The 23,749-nt window shown below is 34.8% G+C and overlaps 5 protein-coding genes across 7 annotated transcripts; 2 read left to right on the top strand and 3 right to left on the bottom strand.

Annotated features, from left to right (window-relative positions):
- Window positions 1-706: 706 nt before the first annotated feature.
- Window positions 707-3,568, bottom strand: LOC118039563 (uncharacterized). The gene has a single exon (XM_073406290.1). The coding sequence runs from the start codon at window positions 3,301-3,303 to the stop codon at window positions 3,151-3,153; it is 153 nt and encodes a 50-aa protein (XP_073262391.1). The 5' UTR covers window positions 3,304-3,568; the 3' UTR covers window positions 707-3,150.
- Window positions 1,286-2,937, top strand: LOC118039562 (UDP-glycosyltransferase 91A1). Its single transcript, XM_035046293.2, has one exon. It carries the CDS (start codon window positions 1,286-1,288, stop codon window positions 2,684-2,686), a length of 1,401 nt encoding a protein of 466 aa, XP_034902184.1. The 3' UTR covers window positions 2,687-2,937.
- Window positions 3,569-5,929: 2,361 nt separating the features above from the next.
- Window positions 5,930-8,537, bottom strand: LOC118039564 (large ribosomal subunit protein uL30x). Of its 2 annotated transcripts, none has more exons than XM_035046295.2 (7): window positions 8,418-8,537; window positions 7,730-7,915; window positions 7,518-7,615; window positions 7,371-7,428; window positions 6,679-6,758; window positions 6,491-6,593; window positions 5,930-6,404 (listed from the first exon to the last, which is right to left on the bottom strand). In XM_035046295.2, exons 2-7 carry the CDS (start codon window positions 7,907-7,909, stop codon window positions 6,189-6,191), a joined length of 735 nt encoding a protein of 244 aa, XP_034902186.1. In that variant the 5' UTR covers window positions 7,910-7,915; window positions 8,418-8,537; the 3' UTR covers window positions 5,930-6,188. The 2 variants fall into 2 exon arrangements, with proteins under 2 accessions (XP_034902186.1, XP_034902187.1); XM_035046296.2 differs by having other exon boundaries at window positions 8,421-8,445.
- A 1,992-nt stretch (window positions 8,538-10,529) lies between these two features.
- On the top strand, window positions 10,530-14,355 carry LOC118039566 (uncharacterized). Of its 2 annotated transcripts, none has more exons than XM_035046298.2 (7): window positions 10,530-10,885; window positions 11,194-11,261; window positions 11,560-11,600; window positions 11,803-12,629; window positions 13,028-13,117; window positions 13,205-13,266; window positions 13,929-14,355. In XM_035046298.2, exons 1-7 carry the CDS (start codon window positions 10,733-10,735, stop codon window positions 14,032-14,034), a joined length of 1,347 nt encoding a protein of 448 aa, XP_034902189.1. In that variant the 5' UTR covers window positions 10,530-10,732; the 3' UTR covers window positions 14,035-14,355. The 2 variants fall into 2 exon arrangements, with proteins under 2 accessions (XP_034902189.1, XP_034902188.1); XM_035046297.2 differs by having other exon boundaries at window positions 10,531-10,885; window positions 11,734-12,629.
- A 470-nt stretch (window positions 14,356-14,825) lies between these two features.
- LOC118039567 (mitochondrial inner membrane protein OXA1) lies at window positions 14,826-20,624 on the bottom strand. The gene is made up of 9 exons (XM_035046299.2): window positions 20,068-20,624; window positions 19,894-19,984; window positions 17,372-17,419; window positions 16,801-16,859; window positions 16,262-16,337; window positions 16,031-16,162; window positions 15,755-15,862; window positions 15,422-15,476; window positions 14,826-15,291 (listed from the first exon to the last, which is right to left on the bottom strand). Exons 1-9 carry the CDS (start codon window positions 20,490-20,492, stop codon window positions 15,026-15,028), a joined length of 1,260 nt encoding a protein of 419 aa, XP_034902190.1. The 5' UTR covers window positions 20,493-20,624; the 3' UTR covers window positions 14,826-15,025.
- Between the last annotated feature and the right edge of the window lie 3,125 nt (window positions 20,625-23,749).

Raw genomic sequence — 23,749 nt, 5'->3', positions numbered from 1 at the left:
GTCTAGGCATGGTGAGATGTCACATTACATCTCGCAAATAATCTTATTTTTTTTTTTTTATGGTAAATCAAAACTGATTTTTAGAGTATTTTCCCGGTGGAATAATCAGGCGCGGGCCTCTTTTTTTTGTTTGAAGGAATAGCAAGATAATGAAGCTTCGAGAGGACTTTGGAGGGCCATGGAAATTGGCAACGTCCAAGGCAGTGATAGTATTTTAAATCTTTGCCATTTTCTCTCTTCACTTGATTTGCACAAAAAATAGGCTTGTTAAACGTTAGGGCACACATCACGTATTATCGGAATGCATTTGTTAGACTTTATTCATATTTGAATTATGATAAAAAAAAATAATATAAAAAATAAACATTATTTACATAAAAATCAGTGATATTAATTTATTATTTCATATGGTAATGTTTTTAAATATTTATAATTAACTCTAAACAAGAAAAATACATGAATTGATCCTGTAGTGCTTTAAATCTTTGCCAATTATATATATATATATATATATATATATTAACATTTATCAAAATCTTTTACTTAATAAATAATTAATAAGATAAAAAAAACTCTATCATGTGAATACACCGGCATATTTCCAAGATTGTGATTGAGTTATAGGACAATTGAATGTGAAAATCCACCTGTAAAGAATAATATTTACCTTTTTTTTAACTTATTTTAAAAATATATAAAGGGCTCATTTAAAATAAAATTTAAAATTTGTATCTGCATTACTTCATGTCTTTGCTTAGAATTTAAATAAATTGTTTAATAACAAACTCCAAAAAAATTGGTACCACTACTGCACGCACGATCTAAACCACTATCATAAAAATAAAAAATAACAATCGAATAAAATGAAATCTGCACGAAATCTGCCAGCTGGAGCATTAATGCAATGCTGGCCATCCTATCTTCGACTTCCAGTGTTTTTAGCAGCCACACTAGCCACGCCTCTGATACATTTTCCTTTAGCCAACTTCTTATCCAGCTCCTTATCCACGAGGACGTTGTTCAGAACAGGCAACCCCCCTACTTCAAATTAAAGAAACTCAGTTTATTAGCGAACTTCTTTGAATAGTATCTGTCCTTGTCCTTATTGCCAAAATAATTGCCTTACAGGTGCTCTGTGTCTTGGGAATGGAGGCAGGACCCGTATCAGAGCTGTGAATAATATCTGTCCTTGATTTATTGCCAAAATAATTGCCTTAGTATTAAAGGTGCTCTACGCCTTTGGAATCTAGACAAGAACCAGATCAGAGCTTTGAATTTCACACCCATGGCTGGTAACTCAAAGCTTCACATCGCCATGTTTCCATGGCTAGCCTTTGGTCACATGATTCCATTTTTAGAGCTTGCCAAACTCATAGCTCAAAAGGGTCACAAAATCTCCTTCATTTCCACCCCTAGAAACATTGATCGTCTCCCCAAACTCCATCCAAGTGTATCACCTCTGATAACTTTCGTCAAGCTGTCATTGCCTCAAGTGGAAAACCTACCTAAAGATGCCGAGGCAACCACTGATGTCCCATACGACAAAGTCCAGTACCTGAAACAAGCCTTCGACGACCTCAAAGAACCCTTGTCCAAGTTTCTTGAAACTTGTGATGATCTTGATTGCATACTTTTTGATTTTGCCCCATATTGGCTACCAGATATCGCCACGAGTCTTGGCATCATAAGTGTTTTCTTCAGCATATTCACAGCAGCAATGCTGAGTTATGTCAAGCCAGCTTCTGATGTTGATGATCGATCAAAACCAGAAGATTTTACTGTCCCTCCCAAGTGGGTTACATTTCCTACCAATGTGGTCTTCAGAATTTTCGAGGTTTTGAGGATTTTTGATCAGACTATAGCTGGGAATTTTGTTTCAGATTTTTATCGTGCCCAGGAAGGTGTGAAAGGCTGTGATATGATAGCTGTGAGGAGCTGCATGGAATTTGAACCAGAATGGTTGCAACTACTTGAAGAAATTCATGGAAAACCAGTTATACCAGTTGGTGTTCTTGCCACTACAGAATATGATACAGGGTTGGAAAATGAAGCATGGAGATCAATTAAAGATTGGCTGGACAAGCAAAAGCAAGGTTCTGTAGTTTACATTGCATTTGGCAGCGAAGCAAAACCAAGCCAGGTTGAGCTGACTGAGATAGCTCTAGGGCTAGAACTATCTGGTCTCCCGTTCTTCTGGGTGCTAAGGAAGCATAGAGGCTCAGCTGATACCGAGTCGATCGAGCTGCCAGAAGGGTTCGAGGAGAGAACCAAAGCGCAAGGTTTGGTCTGGACTAGTTGGGCTCCTCAGCTCAAGATTTTAGCTCATGACTCCGTAGGTGGATTCTTGACTCATTCTGGATGGAGCTCTGTGGTGGAGGCACTCCAACATGCCAGAGCTCTTATACTCTTGACATTCTTGGCTGACCAGGGGATCAATGCCAGGGTTTTGGAGGATAAGAAAATGGGGTATTCCATACCAAGGAATGAGAAGAACGGATATTTCACAAGGGATTCAGTTGCTGAGTCCTTGAGATTGGTGATGGAGAAGGAAGAAGGGAAGATTTATAGGGACAAGGTTAAGGAGATGAAGCCGTTGTTTGCTGACAAAGATCGACAAGACAAGTATGTGGACAAGCTTGTGGACCATCTCAGAAGCCATATACGGATGAAGAAAATCAAGAAGTAAGATATGGGTAGGGTTTCTTAACACTACCATTGCATGTGAAGAGTGGATCTCAATGTAAAAGTTGTATGAGTGCATTGATTGATCTACATGTGCGAGGAGTGTGAACCACAAATAAGAAAGGTCAAAGCTTGTGCCATGATTATTTAAGTAGCTGTTATCGTCCCCTCCCATGGGCACCATTTCTGCCCCTGTATGGCTGTATCCTTACTAAAATAAATGCCATGTCTATTGAACAATGGTTTCACTATTTACTTACTAGTCTTTTCCATTAGGTTAACTTGTACCCCAAATAATTTACTTCTATGAAGGAAATTACCTACATGACAGCAATCAAATAAAAGCATAGCAGTAAAATCATACATAACAGTAATTAACTGCAGATCCTAATTACCATTGATTCATCTCAGAAATTACAGAATACATATAATTACCTCCATTCTTATCATCTCCATTGTCTTCGTGTTTCACTCCAGTACTGAGGAGTCAATCTTGTGAACTGATCTAGAGAAGGCAAGAACACCATCAGGATCTTGAGCACCAGCCTTGCTTTCTTCATCCCCATTACCATTACTACTATTATCACTAACGATTGATTCACGTATCAACATCTTTGCCATTGGATATTCAACACCCCTAGTAGATGAACCTTTCTTCTCTCCTGTCACTTCCTACTCTAATTGCTCTTAATTTTCTCTCTTTGTTTGCCTCCATGAACATTCACTGCCCTCAGCTTCCTTCTACTATTTTCTCCTCTTTTGCCTCGTTTTTTGTTAAAAGCACAGATGCAAAACACGTGGGAGTACAGGCCTTGTACTCGTAGTTATTGTTAAACAGCAAGGAGTGGCTGTTCTTAGATGCAGAGAAGCACAACACCACACTATAATCTCTATCACAATTCCAAAAACCTTCAACCAGACAAGTTATAAGTTGTTGTCACACCGTGTCCGAACGAGTCTAATAAAACACGTCAACGTTAATTGAGGATTAATGCAAATTTTATTTCTCATGTTTGAAGACTTGTGACAATGAGCACACAATTCTTGGACTTTAAGCTAACCCAAAATGAGGTAATTACAAGAAACAATATTTATATTTTCATTTCAATTTCCATATCTTTTAAAGATCAATAAAATCCATCTTGAATTATATGTGCAGTCAGGTTTTTGCAGCTTACGAGCACAATCCACCCAGCATGGAATCTTAAAGGGATCGCACCACACCCTCTCGGCTAGTTGTTTCCTCTACATTTCCTTCTTTCCCAGCCTGTTCCCTTTATCTCTCAACCTTTATTCCCTGAGCAGGACACGCTTTGAACAAATCAATCAACAGTATTAGACATTGAAAGACAAGTTAATAGTAGAAAAATTTCAAGAGAGAGTATCACATCAGCTGTGAGAAAATTGCAGGCGTGAAGATGTACTAACAGAAATCTTGCTACGGCTGCCAGTAAAATTTATAGTCAAATTCAAGTATGTTTGCAAACCATGGCTTCTCCTCGTATCAAGCACTCAGTTCTGTTATAACCACAACTGCAAGAACACAAATACTGCACCCTCAGGCCTCTTCTTTCCATGTTTATTTTATGTTTCTCTTAGAAAGAAGAATTTTCATCAATATGATAACCATCTAGGGTTTCCTTCTCTTGAATTTTTAAACACCCCAGTTGTTAACATTATCCAGTCTTGTAATGGTTTGTTACCTTGCAGCTCTACCACATAATTGAATGACTCTACTGCCACTTCATTTGCAACCCTACAACCTGCAGGAAATTGGCTGAGTTTCTCTCACCTTGTATGGTGTCTTCCAGCAGCAAATGCTGTATTGTTGGCGTTAGTTTAGCTTTCGATCTCTTAAAATCATTTCATTTCAAAGTTGTTTATGTTCGGAATTTAATTGACAAAGAGCAAGATCAAGATCTTGCATTTGTTGTTCCTCACACTAATCAAATAAGTATATATTCCTCTGAGAGAGGTATTTGAGGTCTATCAGGTGATCCTTTTAGTGCATCAATCGCTACTGGTTTTGATTATCGTGTGTTTTGGAAGGGTGCCATTCATTGGCTGTCCAGAGAGGACATCTGCATACTTTTGACGTTGATAAAGAATGCTTTGACAATAATGTGTGGAAGGCCATGCCTCAGAACAGAAGGCATGGAAAGGTTTCGCTATTTTTAGGAGTGCAGTGACCGCTTGCTTCTTGTTTAGGTTGACATGCTTAACGATTCACTCTTTCCTGTTCGTGAATTGGAGAGGGATTAGTACTCGTAAAGGTGGGTTATCAAGTGCTGTGTCAATCTTGGTAGTATAGGAGTTACATGTGGGCGATGCATTCTTAGCGTTGCTGGGGCAGAGCAAAAGCATGGTCTGGCACCGGCTATGTGGGGACAACAGGGCATTGTTATAAAACCCAGAGCATATCGGGTCACTGGCCAGTTTTAATGTAGAACCAGGTGGAAATTTTATTTATTAAAATGCAATCAAACCGCAATCCAATTAAAATCTATAACAAACCCGGTTCAACTTTCATTTTAAAAAAAATCCTCAAAACACGTTTTAACCTTTTTTTAATATATAAAAAAGAGAAGTTTTGGATTAAACAAGACCAAACCCGGTGAATCCAAGTCTTAGACCAGTCCAAGTTAATCCAACTAACCCAGATTGAATTGAGTCTTGGGTCAATGCTGGTTTTATAACTAAGGGTTCCTGACCACTTATGCCCTGGCACTGAAGTTAACAGGTGTAGAAAGCACCATTTGATTTTGATAGCTCCTTTCCTGCTTCGTGGTTTGTGAATCCTGTCTAATATGGGCGTGCTACCTTTGAGGAGCTTGTTACCTTTCTAAAAAACTAGTCGGTCCAGCTACCATGTGTTCCTGTATCAGCATAATTCTTAAGATGGTTCGGCTGCTGCCTTTCATCATATGCACATGGTAAAAATCCCTTTCGTGGATATTGAATCTAAAAATACCTAGTAGATGAGGAGCTCCAAACCTGCTAAGTCTAGATCATGTTGGCACTTGGAGTTCAAGTGAAATCTGTTACTAGATAGAGTTGATGCCGGATACCTTACCTCTCACATGTGAGGCAAGATTGCCTCAATTTCCTACAAATGGAGGCTTGATTACGCATGGCGAACTACCGCAAATCCCGTGGCTTCTCAAGGTATCAAGATATTGCTGAGATAGGCCAACTGAGGGCGGCACCATGGTCAATACAACAAGTTTGATGAATGAAAGCAAAGACAAATCAGCGAACTATTGCCTCTGGGATTGTCTCTAGAACAGTTCATACAGATGCTTAATAAAGCAGTAGTGAAGTAACAAGCTAGCAAAACTTCTATGGCAAAAGAAGAGAGATTAAACATAACTCAAAGACCAAATGACCACCATCCTGTGTCTGCTGGAGAAGTACTAACATTGAACGTAAACAAAGCAAGACAGCAATTTCTGATAACTTTGATCAACAAAAATATGAAAAGAGAATCAAAACAAGGTAATAAAAACCTAATTCATCCTCCTGATTAGCTCATTGATGAAATCCTCACGATTTCCAGCATCACCTCCTTCAACATAATGATTTCTCTTTTTCTTCAAGCCTCCAAGTGGTGCCTTCAGCTGGAAAGGCCACAGGAAGTTGTTTGCCTCCTTGAAATGGGGTCCAACAGTAATAATTTCATGGATGAGATCTTCTGTGCAGATGATTCCATGCTTGCCCAAGCCCTGCAGTCAAAAAGGAATCAAGCTCACCCATTAAAAAAACAGATTCTGGTAAAGCGATTAACTCAAACAATGTTCAACCTACAGACCTGCTCAACGATTGAATTGTCAGTCAAGGGAATTCTCTGTTGGTTTAGTTTCCCAAAGCCCCTCTTGTAAATCAATTCTTTGACACTCTTTAAATTAGGATACCTGAAAACATTAACATCCCAGTAAACAAATTTTGCAGAATGAAAAGACAATGAAATAAGATTACAATCATAAGATGAAAACACACCCAAATGTCACATAAGGCTCAACCCTGTGAAGCATATTCACGGTTGCTTTGTTAACTTTCAGGAATACACCATTAAATATCTGCAATGGAAGACCAGGCAATGTGTTTAGTCAAAAATAATTCCATATCAATTTCTCATTAAAAAAACCTTATCATAAGAAAATAATTGCACTAGCTCGAGTAATTTTATCTCTGAGAAAAAAAGAACGCATTAATTAAAACATGGAAAAAGCTGTTAATGGCAAACAACTGCAGCCTGAAGAAATCCTTTTGCACTTCAATTGTGACCAGCGAGGACATTTTGACATTATTATTGCAAGACCTCATTATCGACATCATTAAGCATCCTAAACAAACACCCACCTATCAAAAAACACAGCAAACTACAAATTGTATGAAGAAAAAAATTCCTGAGCTGAATTACCATTAATTAGAGAAAGATGTGATTAGATGCATATTTCACATTCTAGTTGATATTTTTATTAATTTGTTTAGTAAAATTGATGAAAAGAAAACAAAAACGTGAAACAAATGCCTCAACCTATGAGCCTCATATAGAACAGAATTCAGCTTGACACTTATCAGGGTTAAGGAACAATCCACTGATACAGTACAAAATTCAGCATATCGTTTTAATGAAAATAAATATAAACTTTCATGGAATCAAGGAAGTCACTGGAAATGAGGCACACCTGTCTCAAACGCAGAAGCTGCAGGATCGATCTTGTCTTTGGGTGCATGGCATTGATACTGAAAGTCATAGAATCCATAGCATTAATCAAATGTACAATTAAACTAAGATTAAGAGGTACAAGCTAAAATAAATACAACAGTCTTACCCACGGATCCTGATGATAAACAACAGCTTAGCTTCTGGGTTGACATAGAACCCTCCCTTGAGTCTGGCTTCACGTTTCAACCTAATAAGCTCCTTTTGCTGATCATGAGAGAAAAAAGCATTCCAAACAGTCAGAATTCAAATTAGTACCAAGTCAGCACAAAACCAATAAATAAAGCAGCACATAAAAGATTATATGATGCGGTATACTACCTCATCATCATACTCCTTGGCATACTGCTTAGCCCTATTGTAAATCAACTTGCGATTTTCAACATTCTTCTTCTTCAAAGCTAGCTTCTCTTCCTTCTTAGCCAATGCCCATTCCTCGTTCCTTTTTTGCTTTTTCAACACAGACTCTGGTACCGCTACCTGAACTTCTTCCCCGCCCATCTCTCTCTACACACAAGACGTAATAATCAAAATCAACCAGATATCAATAACCCAGCACACCAAAAGCAAAGCATGTCCCCAAACTAAATAAAAGTAATCTATCAAATTCTGCATTTGAAGCAAAAATAACAACAATCATTTACATCAAAATATAAAACTAAGCAACCCTTCTAAGCTTAGAGTAGAATGAGAAGCAAAGTTTCTAGCTTTTTTTGCTTCTAAGCCCAACAGATGGCCTTCAGAATAGCTTAATCACACTATCATTCAATAGAAGATATCAAAAACCATTATTTCAAAATCTAAAACTAAGCAAACCCTTTTGAAATCATTGTAAGAGGGCATATTCTTGATTTTTGTTTCGGCAAAATGAGAAGCAGAGTTTCTACCTTTTTGGCTTCTAAAACCAATAGAAGTGATTAAGAATTACTTAAACATAAGGATTTAGCAACAAAAGACATATGACTGATAGCTCTGAAGAAGAAGAAATAGGAGAGACTGAGAGATTTACTTCTTGTTCGGCTTGATGGTGGCGACTGCTATCTTCAGAGAGAGAAGTGTGTGTTCGCTGCTCAAAGGTAAAATATATGAGAGTAAAGGATTAGGGTTTTTCGAGAGAGTTGTGGGCTTTGTTTGCTAGGTTGCAACTCCTAAAGATTTTCAATATGTGGGCCTCTGTTGGACTGGCCCAACGCTAATCTACTTTTCGTGTTCCTTTCTCTCTTCTTCTCTTGTATTTTAAAAGCAAAAAATACCAAACAACTCCTAAGGATCCGTCCATTCCATTTGATAGTAAAGTGAGTGGGGTTAGTGTTTTATCTCTGAAAATATTTATTTAATCAATACATCTTCTAGCTTTATACGAGTTCTACTGAAAAATCTATCTTAAAATTTTAATTATAAAAAAGCTATAATTTATAATTTTTATTAAATTTATTTTTTCAAAACATATAAACAAAAATTACCACCAAGTCAAATACATGCTATGTATAAGATTTAACCATTGTAGCATTTAATTTAAAATGGACTAGAATGAAACTTTTTTAAAAATTATAACCAAAATGTAGCCTATCAAGAGATAAATATGGATTTTGGACGTTAGATTTTTTAAACAACAATACCATTATAAATTGTGTGTTGATTTACTTATTTGGAGTGTGATTATGATTGCTTTTTAAAGTGTTTTTTACTCAGAAATGTATCAAAATAATATTTATTTTATTTTTTAAAAATTATTTTTAATATAAGTATATCAAAATAATTTAAAAATATTAAAAATATATTAATTTGAAAAAAAAATAAAAAAAAATATATATTTTTTTTAAAATCTTTTTAAAATGTAAAAACAACATTGATAAATGCATGGTTGTCGGATGTGGGGATCAAACCTGAAGAAGAAAAAACCTGTGTTATTAGATAGTTGAGGTTTATATCCTAGATTAATATCTCTTCTAGTGTAAATTAAAAAAACAGCTTTAGTTGAAATTTAAGTTAATAGTTTCTAGATTAATCTAACTCTCATTATTTAGGATAAGCCGAGTTTAATAACAGTGGATAAAAAAATACTTGATAAATTTCGTTTTATTTTCCCATCATACATTCATTCGGATATTAGTTTGTGCTTGATTTTATCTTATTGTTCCTCGGACTTTCCAGGAAATTTCGAACGCTACATACAATACCAGACCAGAAGCTATTAATATGTAGAGAGGATGCTTTGCAAAGAATGATGATTTTGACATTTTATCATGGTGGAAAGTTCAAGGGGAAATCTTACAATTTATTGCTGGAGATTTTATTGGCTATCCCTGTATCTATCATAGCTTTAGAGTTTGCTTTTAGCACTAGCAGTAGATTGGTGGCTCTGCATTGCAGTAAACTTCATCCAAAGACTATAGAAGCATCAATATGTGCTCAAAATTGGTTATGGGCTGCTGAAACTGAAGAAGGTAACTCAATAAATATTTATGTTTTATTATAGTTATATACTTCTTAACAATATATTGAAGCAAGATCCTGACTTTTTTATTAAATCCCACATTTCCAAATATATGCTAGACAAAATCAATATGATATGATACTCCAGATTGTACAAAGATGTTAGAGTAATTTGAAAAGTATGTCCTAGAATCCATTGCTGTTATACTTGGTCTAGCTCGATGGATTAATTTAGGAAATTTGAAGCTTAACTTTGGTTGGATTGTTAATGAACTAAATAAGATATTAATTTGACTAAATTTATTCAACTTAATTAAGCTTTTAAATAATATAGTTAATTCATCAAAATTTAATTAAAATTTTAATGATATAGTTAATACAGCTAAATCCGACTCCATAAAAAAATAACTTTATAATTATTATTTTAATAAAAATAATTCATCTACTCGTGCGACTTAATAATTCAATGGCTTAGTTTTTCATGCTAGTTCTAGGATCGTGTCTGACGGGTCAGACAACTATTCTAGAAACTACTGGATAAAAAAGGTAAAGGGAATATAATTGTTTTTTATACTAAAGGGACTATTCAATTAATATTGATAAACTAGATGGACCAAAATATATAATCAAGACAATCTATTTTAATTTGCTTGATCCAACGGCTCTTAAACCCCAACATCAATACCCAACCAATCCAAACCCATTCCCTAAACCCTTCTGTCCGTTGAGGTTTATTGCTCAGTCTGACCCAAACCCAGGTAGTAACAAAAACCTAGGAATCCATCTCTTTATGCACAAAACCCCAGTTGCCAGCACAGTGAACATAAACCCTAACCCTTATCATTTAAGCCTCGCCAGGTGCTGTTGCTCTCTAACCCACCACCAACCATGAAACAAGAAAACAACAAGGACAACACAAAAACCCAAACTTTAAAGCCTGAGCAGAAGGCACTTCTGCTTCATTCTATAGCTAAGTATCTTGAAAACATTGGTGGGTTTTCCAAAACATTAAAGAAGTTCGAATCTGAAGCCAAATTTGAGGTACAAAAAAGCAAAACTAGTCATTCTCTCTTTCTATATCCTGGTTTATCAAATTATGCAAAATTTTAGTTAAAGAGAAAAGGATTGATTTTTTGTTAGTGTTTTGTGTTGAATTTATGTTTATGCGTATGGGTTTTTCTGAATTTGGTTTGATGTTTAGGTATCCGGTGTATATGAGATGATTGAGATTAATGAAGCCTAATGTGATAATGTGTCCGTGCTGTGCTGTAGCTTCTGGGTGTTCTTTGTTTTGTTTACTTGATTTTGTTTGGTTGTTTTAAATGTGGAAAGTTGTGTTCTTTGTGCAGAAAGATGATTTGGGTGGTGACTCCTTGATTGATTTGGAGGAGGTGTTTTGCAAGTTTTTGAAGACAAGGTAGGGTGATTATATTTCTTTTTTTTCAGAAAAAAAATTGTAATCTCTTGTTGACAGTGAATTTCAATTGTGGAGCTATACAAAGGGATTTTTTTATGATTACCCTTAAGGCGTTAATGGTGTCTTGGATTTGATATGAAAAGAATGCACTAGGTTTCTTTTAGTCATCAGACTGAAATTGAATGTGGTTCGCAGATTCCTCTGAATTCAAGCTATATACTGCAAATGGATTTTCTTGATTTAAGTGTTAAATTTGAATGGCCATTCTCAAATTGCATGACTTCCTGTATTTTTGCAGTGACGATACCAGCAAAAAGTTAGAGAGCAATCAGGTTCAAGGTGCGTTTAATTCTCCAAATGAAATTGCTTGTCTAGTAGGCAACTATATCATGTATTTCTACATAGTTAGTAGAATGTTCTTTATAGGGTGGATTTTGGTACTAGCTCATAGTCTAGTTCTATTTAACTGTAGATATACAGACGAACGGTGTCACTAAAAAGAAAGGGAAGTGTGATACTGATGCTATAAAAAATCAATTAGGAGCTGGTGATAACGTTAATGATTCTGAGAGTGTTGAAGAGATCATAACAAATGATAAAGTGGCTACTGAAGTAAGGTCGAAAGAGAAGAAGGGGAAGAAAAGGAATTCTGATTCTCATGGACAAGAGGAACAAGACAATGTCAAAGCTTTGAAGGAACCTGCTGATAACGGTGCTGGTGAATTGCCTGATAAGAAACGCAGGGACAAAAAGAAGAAGAAAAGCAACTCGGAATCCGAGTCTCAAGATGATAACAATGGACATCATCTGGCAGAGCCTATGTCAATGGAAGAAAAATCTAAGGATGTGGCATCTTCGAAGGGAAACAAAGTAACTGGTGGTGAGACAGATAATAAACCAAAGGATAAGAAGAGAAAGAAAGACAAGCTTTTTGATTCTGCTATTGGAAATGGGGAGCAACATATCTCAGAGAGTAAGCAAGGAGCAAGTGCTGACAGTATTATGGACAACAAGAACATCAAATCTGAAGGGAAGAAGGAAAGGAAGGATGCTGTTTTTTCTGAAAATTTGTCTGCTGAGATGCTTGATGAAGGGAAATCAAATTCTGAAAAGGATGACTCTAAGAACTTGAAGGAGGATGTGAATGTCAAAGACAATAAGAGTTCCAAGAAGAGGAAAAGAATGTCTTCTGAAGATGATGCCACTCAGACTGCCGATGAAAAAGCCATTGAAGAATCTAAACGAAGAAAGACAGAAAGTTCAGAAGAACTAAAGGAAAATTTCCAGGCAAACGGGAACCTTGAGGAAAATGGAGCAAAATCAGCACCACAGAAATCTATGATGAAGGAAAAGAATGGTTCTGTTGAGGTATGGTTTTGAGCACCCTAATTTAGGGAAGCTTGTTACTTCAACCTTAAATTCTGAAGCTGGGTTTTTTTTTAAATCCCAATGAACAGCATGTTCAAATTGTTCCAGTGCTATAAGTTTCCCAGGTTTCCTGTATATATGTGCTTAAACCTATTTGCCTATGTGGTGGAACTAAAACCTGAAGTAGTTATGTCTAGCCAGGTTTTGAACAAAACTGATTTTTATGGAGAGATGATTAACCTATGAGCTCTTCAAAAATATTCTCATTGTTATGAGCAAACCCATTTTTTGTTGAAGTTCATGATAGCATTGTTGTGTTCTATATTAGCATGAATAATTATGTTCAGGTGTATTGTTGGGTTTATGTGTATGCTTAGACTGAAACTATGTCATTGCAGCCAAAGATGGTTAAACATTTTCAAAGAGTAAAAGTTGATGAGGTGGTATTCTCTGATGAGAGGCTTAAAGATAATTCATACTGGGCAAAGGTTTGACAAGTTTTCCATTTTTGTTTTTGAGTTTTCTGGTCCTTCATCAGTTTCTTTTTTTTAAGATTTTCCATAAATTCTCTGTAGGACGGGGCCGAGGATGGTTATGGTGCAAAAGCACAAGAAGTTCTTGGGCAAGTTAGAGGAAGGTACAATTTGTAGTTATGGCATTTCTATATCTTTATTTTCAGATACGCAAACAAAAGGTTGTTCCTGTCATCTTATTGTTATTCTTTCCACCAGTGTAAACTGTAGCGATAACTTAATTGGGAAGTAAATGATCCGATCTAAACTGCTGGCATGGCTATTCTAACTCCGAGCCTAAACCTAGTTCAGTTTAGGAACCTCTTTTCTTCCAGTAATTCTAACTTTGAGCAAGTTTTCAATATGAAACACTGATTCAAATATTGCTGTTAAACTTAATCTGGGATCTTTTAAGGAATCAAAGAAGGGTTTGGTTTTTGTTGGTCATTACTTTTTTATGTTTTTGAAGAAAAAATCTCGAAATTGAAAAAAAAAAAAAAGGGGGTATATAACTTCAATTTCAATATCTTGGGGTTTTGTACATTAAGAACAAATTAGAGTTGCTATTTTAGATTGCATGATTTTGTTAATGATTACTGTATGACTTCCACATTATGATTTTTCTTCTTTATTCTTTTTAATGCACATCAAAGAAACCCTAGACTTTACACCCAGCCCCATGCTGTTCTTCTATTACGGATAGTGCATTTAGAATGATAAGCTGGGATACCATTCCTTTTGATCTTATTCTGGTAATTCTCTCATCTTTGTCTCTCTCTCTCTCTAGGGGTTTTAGGCATGAAAAAACAAAGAAGAAGCGGGGGACATACAGAGGAGGGCAGATTGATTTGCAGTCACACTCATTTAAGTTCAACTACTCAGATGAAGATTGATCGGGGACCTTCTTTGTGTGCGATGAACACTTGATTTTGATATCATTACATTTTTACTTGTATTTACCAGAGCACAGCATCATCAATGTGCTGACTTCTGCTTCCGTGATGATTATTGCCCATTGTTTTGTACGTTTAGTGTCCCCTTTCTCTTATTTAACAAGCTCCGAGTCAAGTCAAGCATCTAAGCCATCTAATCTGTATTCTGTCTAGTTTGTCACAGCTTTCTCAGGTTTCTTTAGTTTATTGCTAGTTACTATGATATTTAAATTGTTTTCTTGAGAAATGTATCTATAATATTTTTTTATTTTTAAAATTTTATTTTTGATATCAAAACAATCTAAATACACAAAAAAATAATTTTAAAATGGAAAAAAAAAATAAAAAAAAAAAAAACTTGAGCTTAAAAGTTTACAAGACGGGTTTTTTTTTTTTTTTTTCCAATAGGGATATACTTAGAGATAGAAATGATAAATTTTGATGTTCAAAAATACCCCTGAAAATATGGGAGCCCTCAGCTACTGCAATAAAAAATAAAAACTTCCGATGCATCTCTAGGCTCAAGTTAAGAGAATAAAATATGGGAGCTTCTGAGCTCAAGCTGGCATGGGCAGGACTACGAGAGAATTTCGATAAACTGGACTAATTGTTTGTCATTTCATGATCTACAAATACAACAGAAAATGAGCTTCACTAAATAAAACAATGTCCTGATGGTTTTCATCTTCCTTGAAATCCATGAACTACAGGAAGATTTCTCCAAGCCATATTAAGGCTTGGAATGCTAGAGAGAAGAAAAATCAGGTATGATAGCATAGTATTTTGCACATCAAAATTGCAACACAGTTTATTGAAATAACAAGGCTGAATCTAGCCACAAAACAATATATGAATCATGAATAGCTAATATTACACTGACTTGAGAACTTCACTAGCAGTCAATCCTCCTCTGCATTAATCAAAGATGATTTAATCTTAATGAGAAACCATTTCACCTCTTCTTATTTTTCTTTCTTCCCTTTACTTCTTTCTCTAAACTTCTTATCCTTTTAGTGATTACTGAAGATGAAGACTTTTTATGCTCAAAAAGCTTTGGTGGTTCAATGGGCAGGGATGGAGTAGGTTCCTTTCTGGCTGTTGAGAGTTGTTTGATTGCTGAAAACAGATCAAAGGAAGATGATTTTGCAGCAGTAGTTGGTGGTGCCACGGGTACTTTTGGAACACCCAAGAATTCTTTTACCCCAGGAGCTTTGAGCACTGAAGTACAAGTGGAGAATTAGGTAGCGAACAGGGTTAAAGCGAACATCAAACCAAAATAATGTAAAAAAAACAAGTTCTTCAATGATCTTTGAAGATTGCACAGAAGCTTTTTGAAAGGAAAACTCACCAAGCCCATACGTAAGTGAAAACAAGTTTGATGTAATCCAATAACAAAATATAGCCTGCAAAGACAAACGAGAAATTCATCATGAACTCAAACATACAAGTCATTTCTCAATCTCTAAATAAGGGAAGGCAGGGGAAAAGGTGAATCATGATGGGACTGGAAGGGCAGGGATGAGATGGGTGGGGCTGCAGAGCCTAAAACCACTACTTTTCCCTGGAAACTCATTTATACTCCATTACTAGAAGAAAATCTCAACTTTCAAGATGCTGATGCAGTAAACAACTTCAATATGATCTCATAATCCCATGTACTTGTAAGTGATCATAAAAAAACCTTTGGAAAACTCATAGTCAAAGGAACTGAAGCAGCAGCAAGGGCCCTTGAAACGTTTTTCATGGTGCCAGCAGCAGGATTTCCTTCCATTCCTTCTTGCGTGTTGCTCTGCAGAATAGTACAGATTAGTCAACTCAACAACAAAAACCAAAACTGAGTAGAATAAGATTGAATCAATTTTGCAGATTTCTTTTTTCTCTTCTTTTTTATAAAGAACAACAAAAAATAACCATGCACTAAAACATAACCACCTTATTGGATAGAACAAGTATCTACCTCTACTGTTATCAAGAAAGTTAATGCTGTCAAAACTGGAAAGATGTATAAATCATCTGCAGTTGTGAGGTCAACGAACCAGAATGCTCCACCACTTTTAAAGGATGGCACTTTTTCTGCCATGTTTGTAATCTGGGGGGGGGCATTGTCATGACATGTAGAATGTGAGGATAAAATATAAACGAAGAATTACTCATTTAAAGTGTATTTATGAATGGAAGTTTAGCTTACAGCAAGGAAAAAGCTGATGAAGACAGGAGCTTGAATAAAGAGCCCCTTCAGTGGAGTAAATGGACTCACACCATGTCTGCATTTTGTAAGTCAGAATGAACTAAATTTTCCAGGGAAATTAACAGCCATGAAGGGGAGAATTATACTGTCTAAAAACTTGGCCTACTTCTAGTAATCAAACTTCAATGAAGATACATTATAGCATTATGTAAAGCAAAAAGGAATGGAAAAGGTGAAAACCTCATCCAGAAAGGAAAGTACATATGATCCTCTCTAAGCAGGACTAATTATATAGCAATTTGATAATATCCTATCTTCTTCAGCAACATTACATGAAATATATAAAAGCACTTGAATGACACCATGTGTCCAAGTCATCCAAGGAGGTTCACAAGGCGTGACTCTTCAAATACTAGTGTAGTCAGAATGGACTACTATATAGAACACAACTTCAATCATGGTATTTCCTTTGTTTAAGAAACTAAATTGTCATGAAACAATCAATACTTCCCCTAAAAGCAAATGGAAGAGTTTCTTACTCCTTAAACAGCTTCTTCATTTCTTTTTGACCTTCAGAAACAGCAGTGGGGTCCATACCCTGAGATAGAGACAGAGATAGTGCCAACATGATTGATGAAAGCATTCTGAAAACAAGAAATGGATTATATAGTAGAGTGACCACAGGCTACATCAACCTTTTGGTCCATTGTCATATGCATGCTATCACTTGAAGACAATAAAGTTTTATTCACGTAAAAAACTCAGATGAACACAGGCCAACCAAAAAGTTTCACAACTCTAAACTAAGGAGATTTTGTCACAGTTCGCTATCTTGCCCTTTTGTTTCATGTTATCCCCTTTTTATATGGCAATTCCATACAGAGAACCAGGAAAACCACTCACTTACAGGAACCTAGATTTATATCCAAAATGACGAAGCATAACATCTAAAAACAAGTCAACTTGTATTTCTGATAACCAGGAGGGAAATGCACCGGTAAAAGTAAAATATCAACATAACATAGAAAAGGGGGGCTACAGGCACATAAAACAGACCAACAATGTATGTATGAGGTCATCAGAGCAAGGATTGATATCAATGAGAAATACCTGACGTTCCACCCTTTGCTTAACCTCCTCCAAGTGTGGTCTTACGATCTGCAGAATACACATAAATCCATATGAGATGAAAGCATATAAACTCTGAATTTTTGCTTTTCATACACCAAGAGAAAAATAAAAGATCTTTGTGGAGGGTTAAGAAAGTTTCACCAAGTCATGTAGTAGCAGGAGCAAAAACCATGTGCAAATTCAGGTATGCAATGTACTTCAATGTTCTAATCACCGTATTGCACAAGTGATTTAATGATAAGTACAAAATATTCATATATTTTTATTCCTCTCACATTATGCTTTTTAATGTGTTTTAAGCTTATTTGAGCTTATTAAAAGTTATTTTATGGGTTTGGCATGCCTAAGAGATTTCGTGAATTAATTGTTGAAAAAGATAAGAAATTCTGCATTTTATATTTCATATCTTTGTTTCTTATGATAGGTTTTTCACCAAGTTGGAGTTCCAAAATAGAAACATGGGCTTCATCTAAGTTGAAGTACATATATCAAGCTTTCCAGAAAAACATTATGGACAGAAATTCAAGTTTGTTTGGACCTCTAAATAGACTTGCAAAAATTAAGCCTGGATCCTACTTGTGGTAGGATTCTCTGTTCATATACTAAATATTCAAACAAACATATCTTGAGTATTGGATATCGAAATCATGAAACCTCAAATATCAAAATCATGCATTCAAAAGCCCATATTCATCTACACATTGAGGGCTGCAACTTTTATGTAGGGCTCCAGGTCAGAAAATTCTTTTTCAATACGAAAATCCTGATGCAAGCTGAAACACGAGTTTTATCTCCTAATCTGATAGGAAACTAACATTGTGGAAATCTTATCATTAAGAAGAAATCTGATGGGATTCAGAGAGATTTATCTACATCCTTTAATCTCCTAATCTTTAGCCTTGATATCTTATCATGAAGGCTATCCATTGGAATACAAAAGGAGGGGAGATCGTTGGGTGCAGAGTTTTCTTTTGGCGGCTAGAAATTCCTAGAGGATGAGGAAATAATTCTTGAGTTAGGTTCAAGGGGAATAGAATCCATCTCCATTAGTAGTTGTGAGAAGTAACATTATCATTGTAATTCTTTCATGTTTAAGTACTTATTCATCCTGGTTTAAGAATTATGCTATTGATTTATGTTAATGCTAATTGAATTGTTTTGAGATGACATATATGCTTTCTAGTTTTTTTCAATCCGTACTTGTTGTTAGGAACAAGAATAAGAAGCAAAAGTAATTAATTTGATTGCTGCTACTTTCAATTTAATTTATTAAGGAGGAATAAGCCAAGTAAAATTGTTCAAACTTTTGAACAGTTGCTTAGAATAAGGTTTACAATCTTTGCTCCTAAAGCTATTACCAAGTGAACGAAAATTGCTTTTCAATATTAAATTCACTTGATGGTAAGAAATTGATTAGAAAGTTTGTTATAATTAGTTTATTGATAACCTTCTCGATTTCCCTTAGCTTTACGGGATATCAAAAGTATTTACTTAAATTGAAAGGATATTTATTTTACTTCTATGATCAATAAATTTATAAGAATGGATGTATAGACCTTAAACTGAGTTAACAACATATCGATTTATTATTTTTATCTTCAGAATATTTTTTTTTTATTATTTTTTATTCAATTCCTCACCATACTTGTGTTTTTTTCAGCATCTTGTAGGAAGATTTAGTAGAATTTCCCTTGGGTTCAACCTAGGTTTTCACAATTATACTATGAAATATTTTTTATATATATAGTAAAGTCAGAATTAAATTTGGGAGGTTTTCGACACCGATCATTTAACAAACACGATCAATTTCACATGATTGTTTCTAGAGAGGAAACTTAATCTTCTACTTGAATAATGGTGTCACAATGCAAAAACATAGGTATCACAACTTAATAGGTTGCTAGACGTTGTACTTTAAAATCCAAACTAGAGGCTGAAATGCTACAGCTTAACCAGCATCATAGAAGATTATAAACTAAAAACTGAAAATACAAGCTATGAAAAGCAAGCAGAAGGTGACTGTGCAAATGCCAACCGGGATTCAAAAGTACAAAAACCTAAAAAATGTTCACAATTTTAAAGCTTTAACACCATATAGCAATTAAAAGAAAAATAGGATTTTTTTCAACAATTAAAAATACAGGAATTTTTTTTAGAAACATCCAAAAGCACCAAACCATGAAGAATTTAATGAACTTGAGAGCCTACCTTCACTTGAAATTTATAAAAGCACAATTCTTTTCGCATGAAATATCTATCGATATATCAAGTAGATTCTTACAAATGCAACTCCAAAACATTTCAACAGGAGAAAAACACCATCCTTAACTCACCAAGCAAACAAGCAAAACATAATGACACCAACCCCAACATGCATAAAAATAATGTGCAAACGCGCGCGCGCGCGCACAATTTGCAAGCATACATACATCAATTAAAAAAATTTAAAAAAGTAAAAATTAAAACATTCAAATTACACCGTAGTATATGAGTAAACTTACACTGAGTTTGGATGTAGCTTTCAACTGATTTATCAAAAGAGGAAGCGTAAAGCTTCTTATAAGCAATGTAGTCACAACTATCGAAGCCCACCTATTAAGATTTTTTTTAAAAAAAAAAAAAATTAAATTCTCATTTTTTAAATAATAATAAAAATTAAATGTTTGAGTACCAACCAATTGAATCCAGTAAAATTATGAACAGCATCAATCGCATGCTGAAGAACCGCAACAGGTAAGAAAGAATCCGCAGCAGCTATCGCAACCTCATTCACAGCAGGAGCCGCCATATCCATCACCACATCGATATTCTCAGCCGCGGAAGTAGTGGTGGTGGTAGACATGTAGCGCACTAAACACGCGCCGGCGAAGTGTGTGTGATTTGGTTCGCGAAGAAGAGAGCCGAAAGCGGTTGGAGCGGTGTAGAAGGATCTTTGAGGAAAGTAAATAGTGGGAGTGATTGCTGGTTTTGCGGAGGCATCAAGTTGTTCCTGGTTTTTTTCCTTCTGGTGGTGGTCGTCGTGGAGGATGTATGTGAAACGCGGATAATATTGTCGATTCAAGATGGTTGATCGACTCGAGAGACTTCGCATATAAGCCATTTTGGTGGCTAGAATTTGAAGCTCCTTTAGAATTAATAAAAACAAATTAGATATATTAAGGTATTGGATAAAGAATAAATTAGGAATTTTGAGGGTTGATGACCTGTTGAGAGCTTCTGGGTTTTAGGTTAGAGAAAGAGAGGGGAGGGTCAGGGGAGAGGGTTTAGGAGGTTTCGATTCTGCGAGGATGGGCTGGGCTGGACTAGGATGGTCTGGGCCTAAGAGAACTTGAGAGTTTAGGATATTAGTAAATGGGCCCTTTATTTCTAGTCCAGTTTTAGACCATTTACTGGCCTTTTCTTATAGTCCAGTAGGTGAAAAATTGGAGATCTCAATTGTGTCCGTACACAGTTGGGCATGGAGGGATGTGGATAAAAATACATGATTTATTTGGATACAAAGATGGAGGTGACATCATCTAATCCGATGAATCTCTCTCTCTCTCTCTCTGTTTGCAGACTTTTTTTGTTAGTTCTTTTTCATGAATGGAAGACATTTTTTTATTGCCTTTGTATATTATTTTTATTTGATGGAAATTGATAAATATATACACACACACATGTGAATCTCCGGATGTTCATCTCCGCGAGAGATATCTATTAAAATTAAATTTTTTCTTCGCGGGTATAAAAGTTAGGAGGTTAGGAGATCTTCATAAAAATAGAGATGGAAAGTGCATTCTTCATCTCCATAAACTTTCACTGTCATCTCTGGTGTGATAATACAAAAAAAAAAATTGATAAAGTTCAGTTAGGCCACAATCTAATAAAGCTATTTTGGCTCAGTCCACGAATTAATTTTTGCTCAGACCCAAAACTCATCAACTAGGGGAAATATATTTTTTCTATAAAGTTTTTCCATGACTTTATTAATGGTATTTTTTATAGGAAAATAATATTAAAAAAAATTATCCATTCTCTTTCAACTTGTACAAAAACTTTCCTTGGCTGGCGAGATCCAGTACATGGAGGAGTGACTGATCTCCCAACAGGGACAACTTCGTTCTTTTGTTTTCGGTACAACCAATAAAAAAGACAATTCACAATATTAGATATATAAAGATAACTCCAGTTTCAGGAACTATACTCTAACTCTCCAGATTAGTCAAAACTCGCTAACATATCTAGTTCACAGACGTGGCTATTTCTATTAATCTTTTATTTAGTCTCAACCTTCTCGTTTGCATGTTTCCCATTACAAAAAACCTAGGCACTACATGCAGGAGATTGCACCAGATCCAACTCATGTACACCATTCCGACCAGGTGGAAAAGTCTCCATTTTATTATAGAATATTCAACAGTCGAGTTAATTATATTAGTGGGTTCAGTTGAGAAGCCAAAATCATCTTATATATATCTCTCATTACCTCTACAATTTGATTTATGCAGTGTTTTGTTACTGTTTCAGTTATAAAAACAAGGATAATAAAAATAGAAATATATTTAATTGAATATAACATATATATCTTTAAAGTAAATTACTATATTTTAAAATTAACAGGTACATGAAAATATGTTTTCTCTGTGCTGCATTATCTGTCTTTTTTGTTACAAGATAGTTATCAAATGCTACTTTACAAATTTGACTAAGTGTATTATCTTGTCATTTAAATAAAATTATGGAGAGGTAATGAGAAGAAAAAATCGCATAAATGCAAGTCGAGTATGATGAATTTATCTAACACCAATAAAGAATATAGTTTCAATTCATGAAACTGCCCTGAAAGTGATCAAATTGGAGCAAAACAATTCACGAGATATAAGAAAAAAATGTTTAATTATCATTCCCATTCTTAATTGTAGACGTTGAGTTAGGCAATGCAGGGAGGCCATGAGAGGACCTACATGTTGAAGCAAACACATAAAAGAGGTTTGAGCTCTTATTTATTTTTATATTTTAAAAATATTTTTGAGAAAAATTAATTTTTTTTTTATATTTTTACTTTAAAATAATATATTTTTATGTTTTTATAACATTTTGATACGCTAATTTCAAAAAAAAATAAAAAAATAAAATAATATTATTTTAATATATTTTTAAATAAAAAACACTTTAAAAAATAACAACAACCACACCAAACAAGAATATATATAGTTGAACCGGAGTTTTGAAAAAAATTGAATATAATTTTTCTGTTTTTTTATTAATTTTTTATGGTATTATTTGATTATTTTAATATGTTAATATTAAAAATAAAAATAATATAAATTTTTTAATATATTTTTAAAAATAAATAAATAAAAATTTTGCATCGAAATACAGTCTCTTGAATCTCACCATTCACATTTGCACAATTTCAGATTACATGTTTCACTATATCCATTGCGGCTTTGTGTTACACGACTGAATTGCTTTTGATGATCACCGTACACATTTGCATAAAATTCAAATTAATTACGCGTTTCTTGATATCCGTGAGACATTCATTGGTCATTGGTCGACGATGACCCTTTTTTTTTTTAATTACAGTGAAAGAAACTTGAACTCGAAATCTTTTAGAAAAAACCAATAATAATTAAGATGTGACTCATTAAAATAATTAAAAACGAGATTTACTAATTTTCTTGTGATTTGTTCTCTTTAGATGTCCACCTGGGACACCGTGTCAACTGAAATTTTTAAATGTTTTGTATATATACCATACCATGTATAGGATGAAGTAAAATAGTATTTCACTAAGATGAAACCCATAAAAAATCACCCAATGACAGTTCACAGAAGTCACTGCAAACCCTAAAATAATTCCAAAGTTTTGATAGCGATGACGAGTTTTTCACTGTTTAATTTCTAGGTGGGGCAAAAAAAAATGCAATTTCAGTCTTCAGCTCTGATTGGATTGAACATGAACAGCGAAACTTAACTGAAATCTCTAGTATAAATTAAACTATGAATCATAGTCTCGGGGGACCAAATGTCCATACACTCTCTCCAGCATACATCTTGTTAGCTAATCCAGGCACTAAGCTGGTCTTCAATCCCTAGGGCACTGGGAAAGTATCATTTTTCCATATCATATGATTGGATATTCAAAACCAAATTAATTTTCAATTTTTTTTTTTCAAACTAGACATTTAACAAGTTCAAACTTTTTCGAAAACTTTACTTCATTTATCTATGGGCTGTAAAGATGTTAGGAATATATATTTCGAATTATTTTCGATGTAGGGTCAATGTACGTTTTCTGTGATGTTTTCCTACCGTACGTCCTGGAAATTAAAGTGTGCCTGGCTTGCATGTGTTTTCTGCCCTATTTTT

This window comes from Populus alba, chromosome 18 (genome assembly GCF_005239225.2).
Source record: "Populus alba chromosome 18, ASM523922v2, whole genome shotgun sequence".
NCBI lineage: Eukaryota > Viridiplantae > Streptophyta > Magnoliopsida > Malpighiales > Salicaceae > Populus > Populus alba.
The sequence above is the reverse complement of the archived record's forward strand: the minus strand, read 5'-3'. Positions and strand labels throughout refer to the sequence as shown.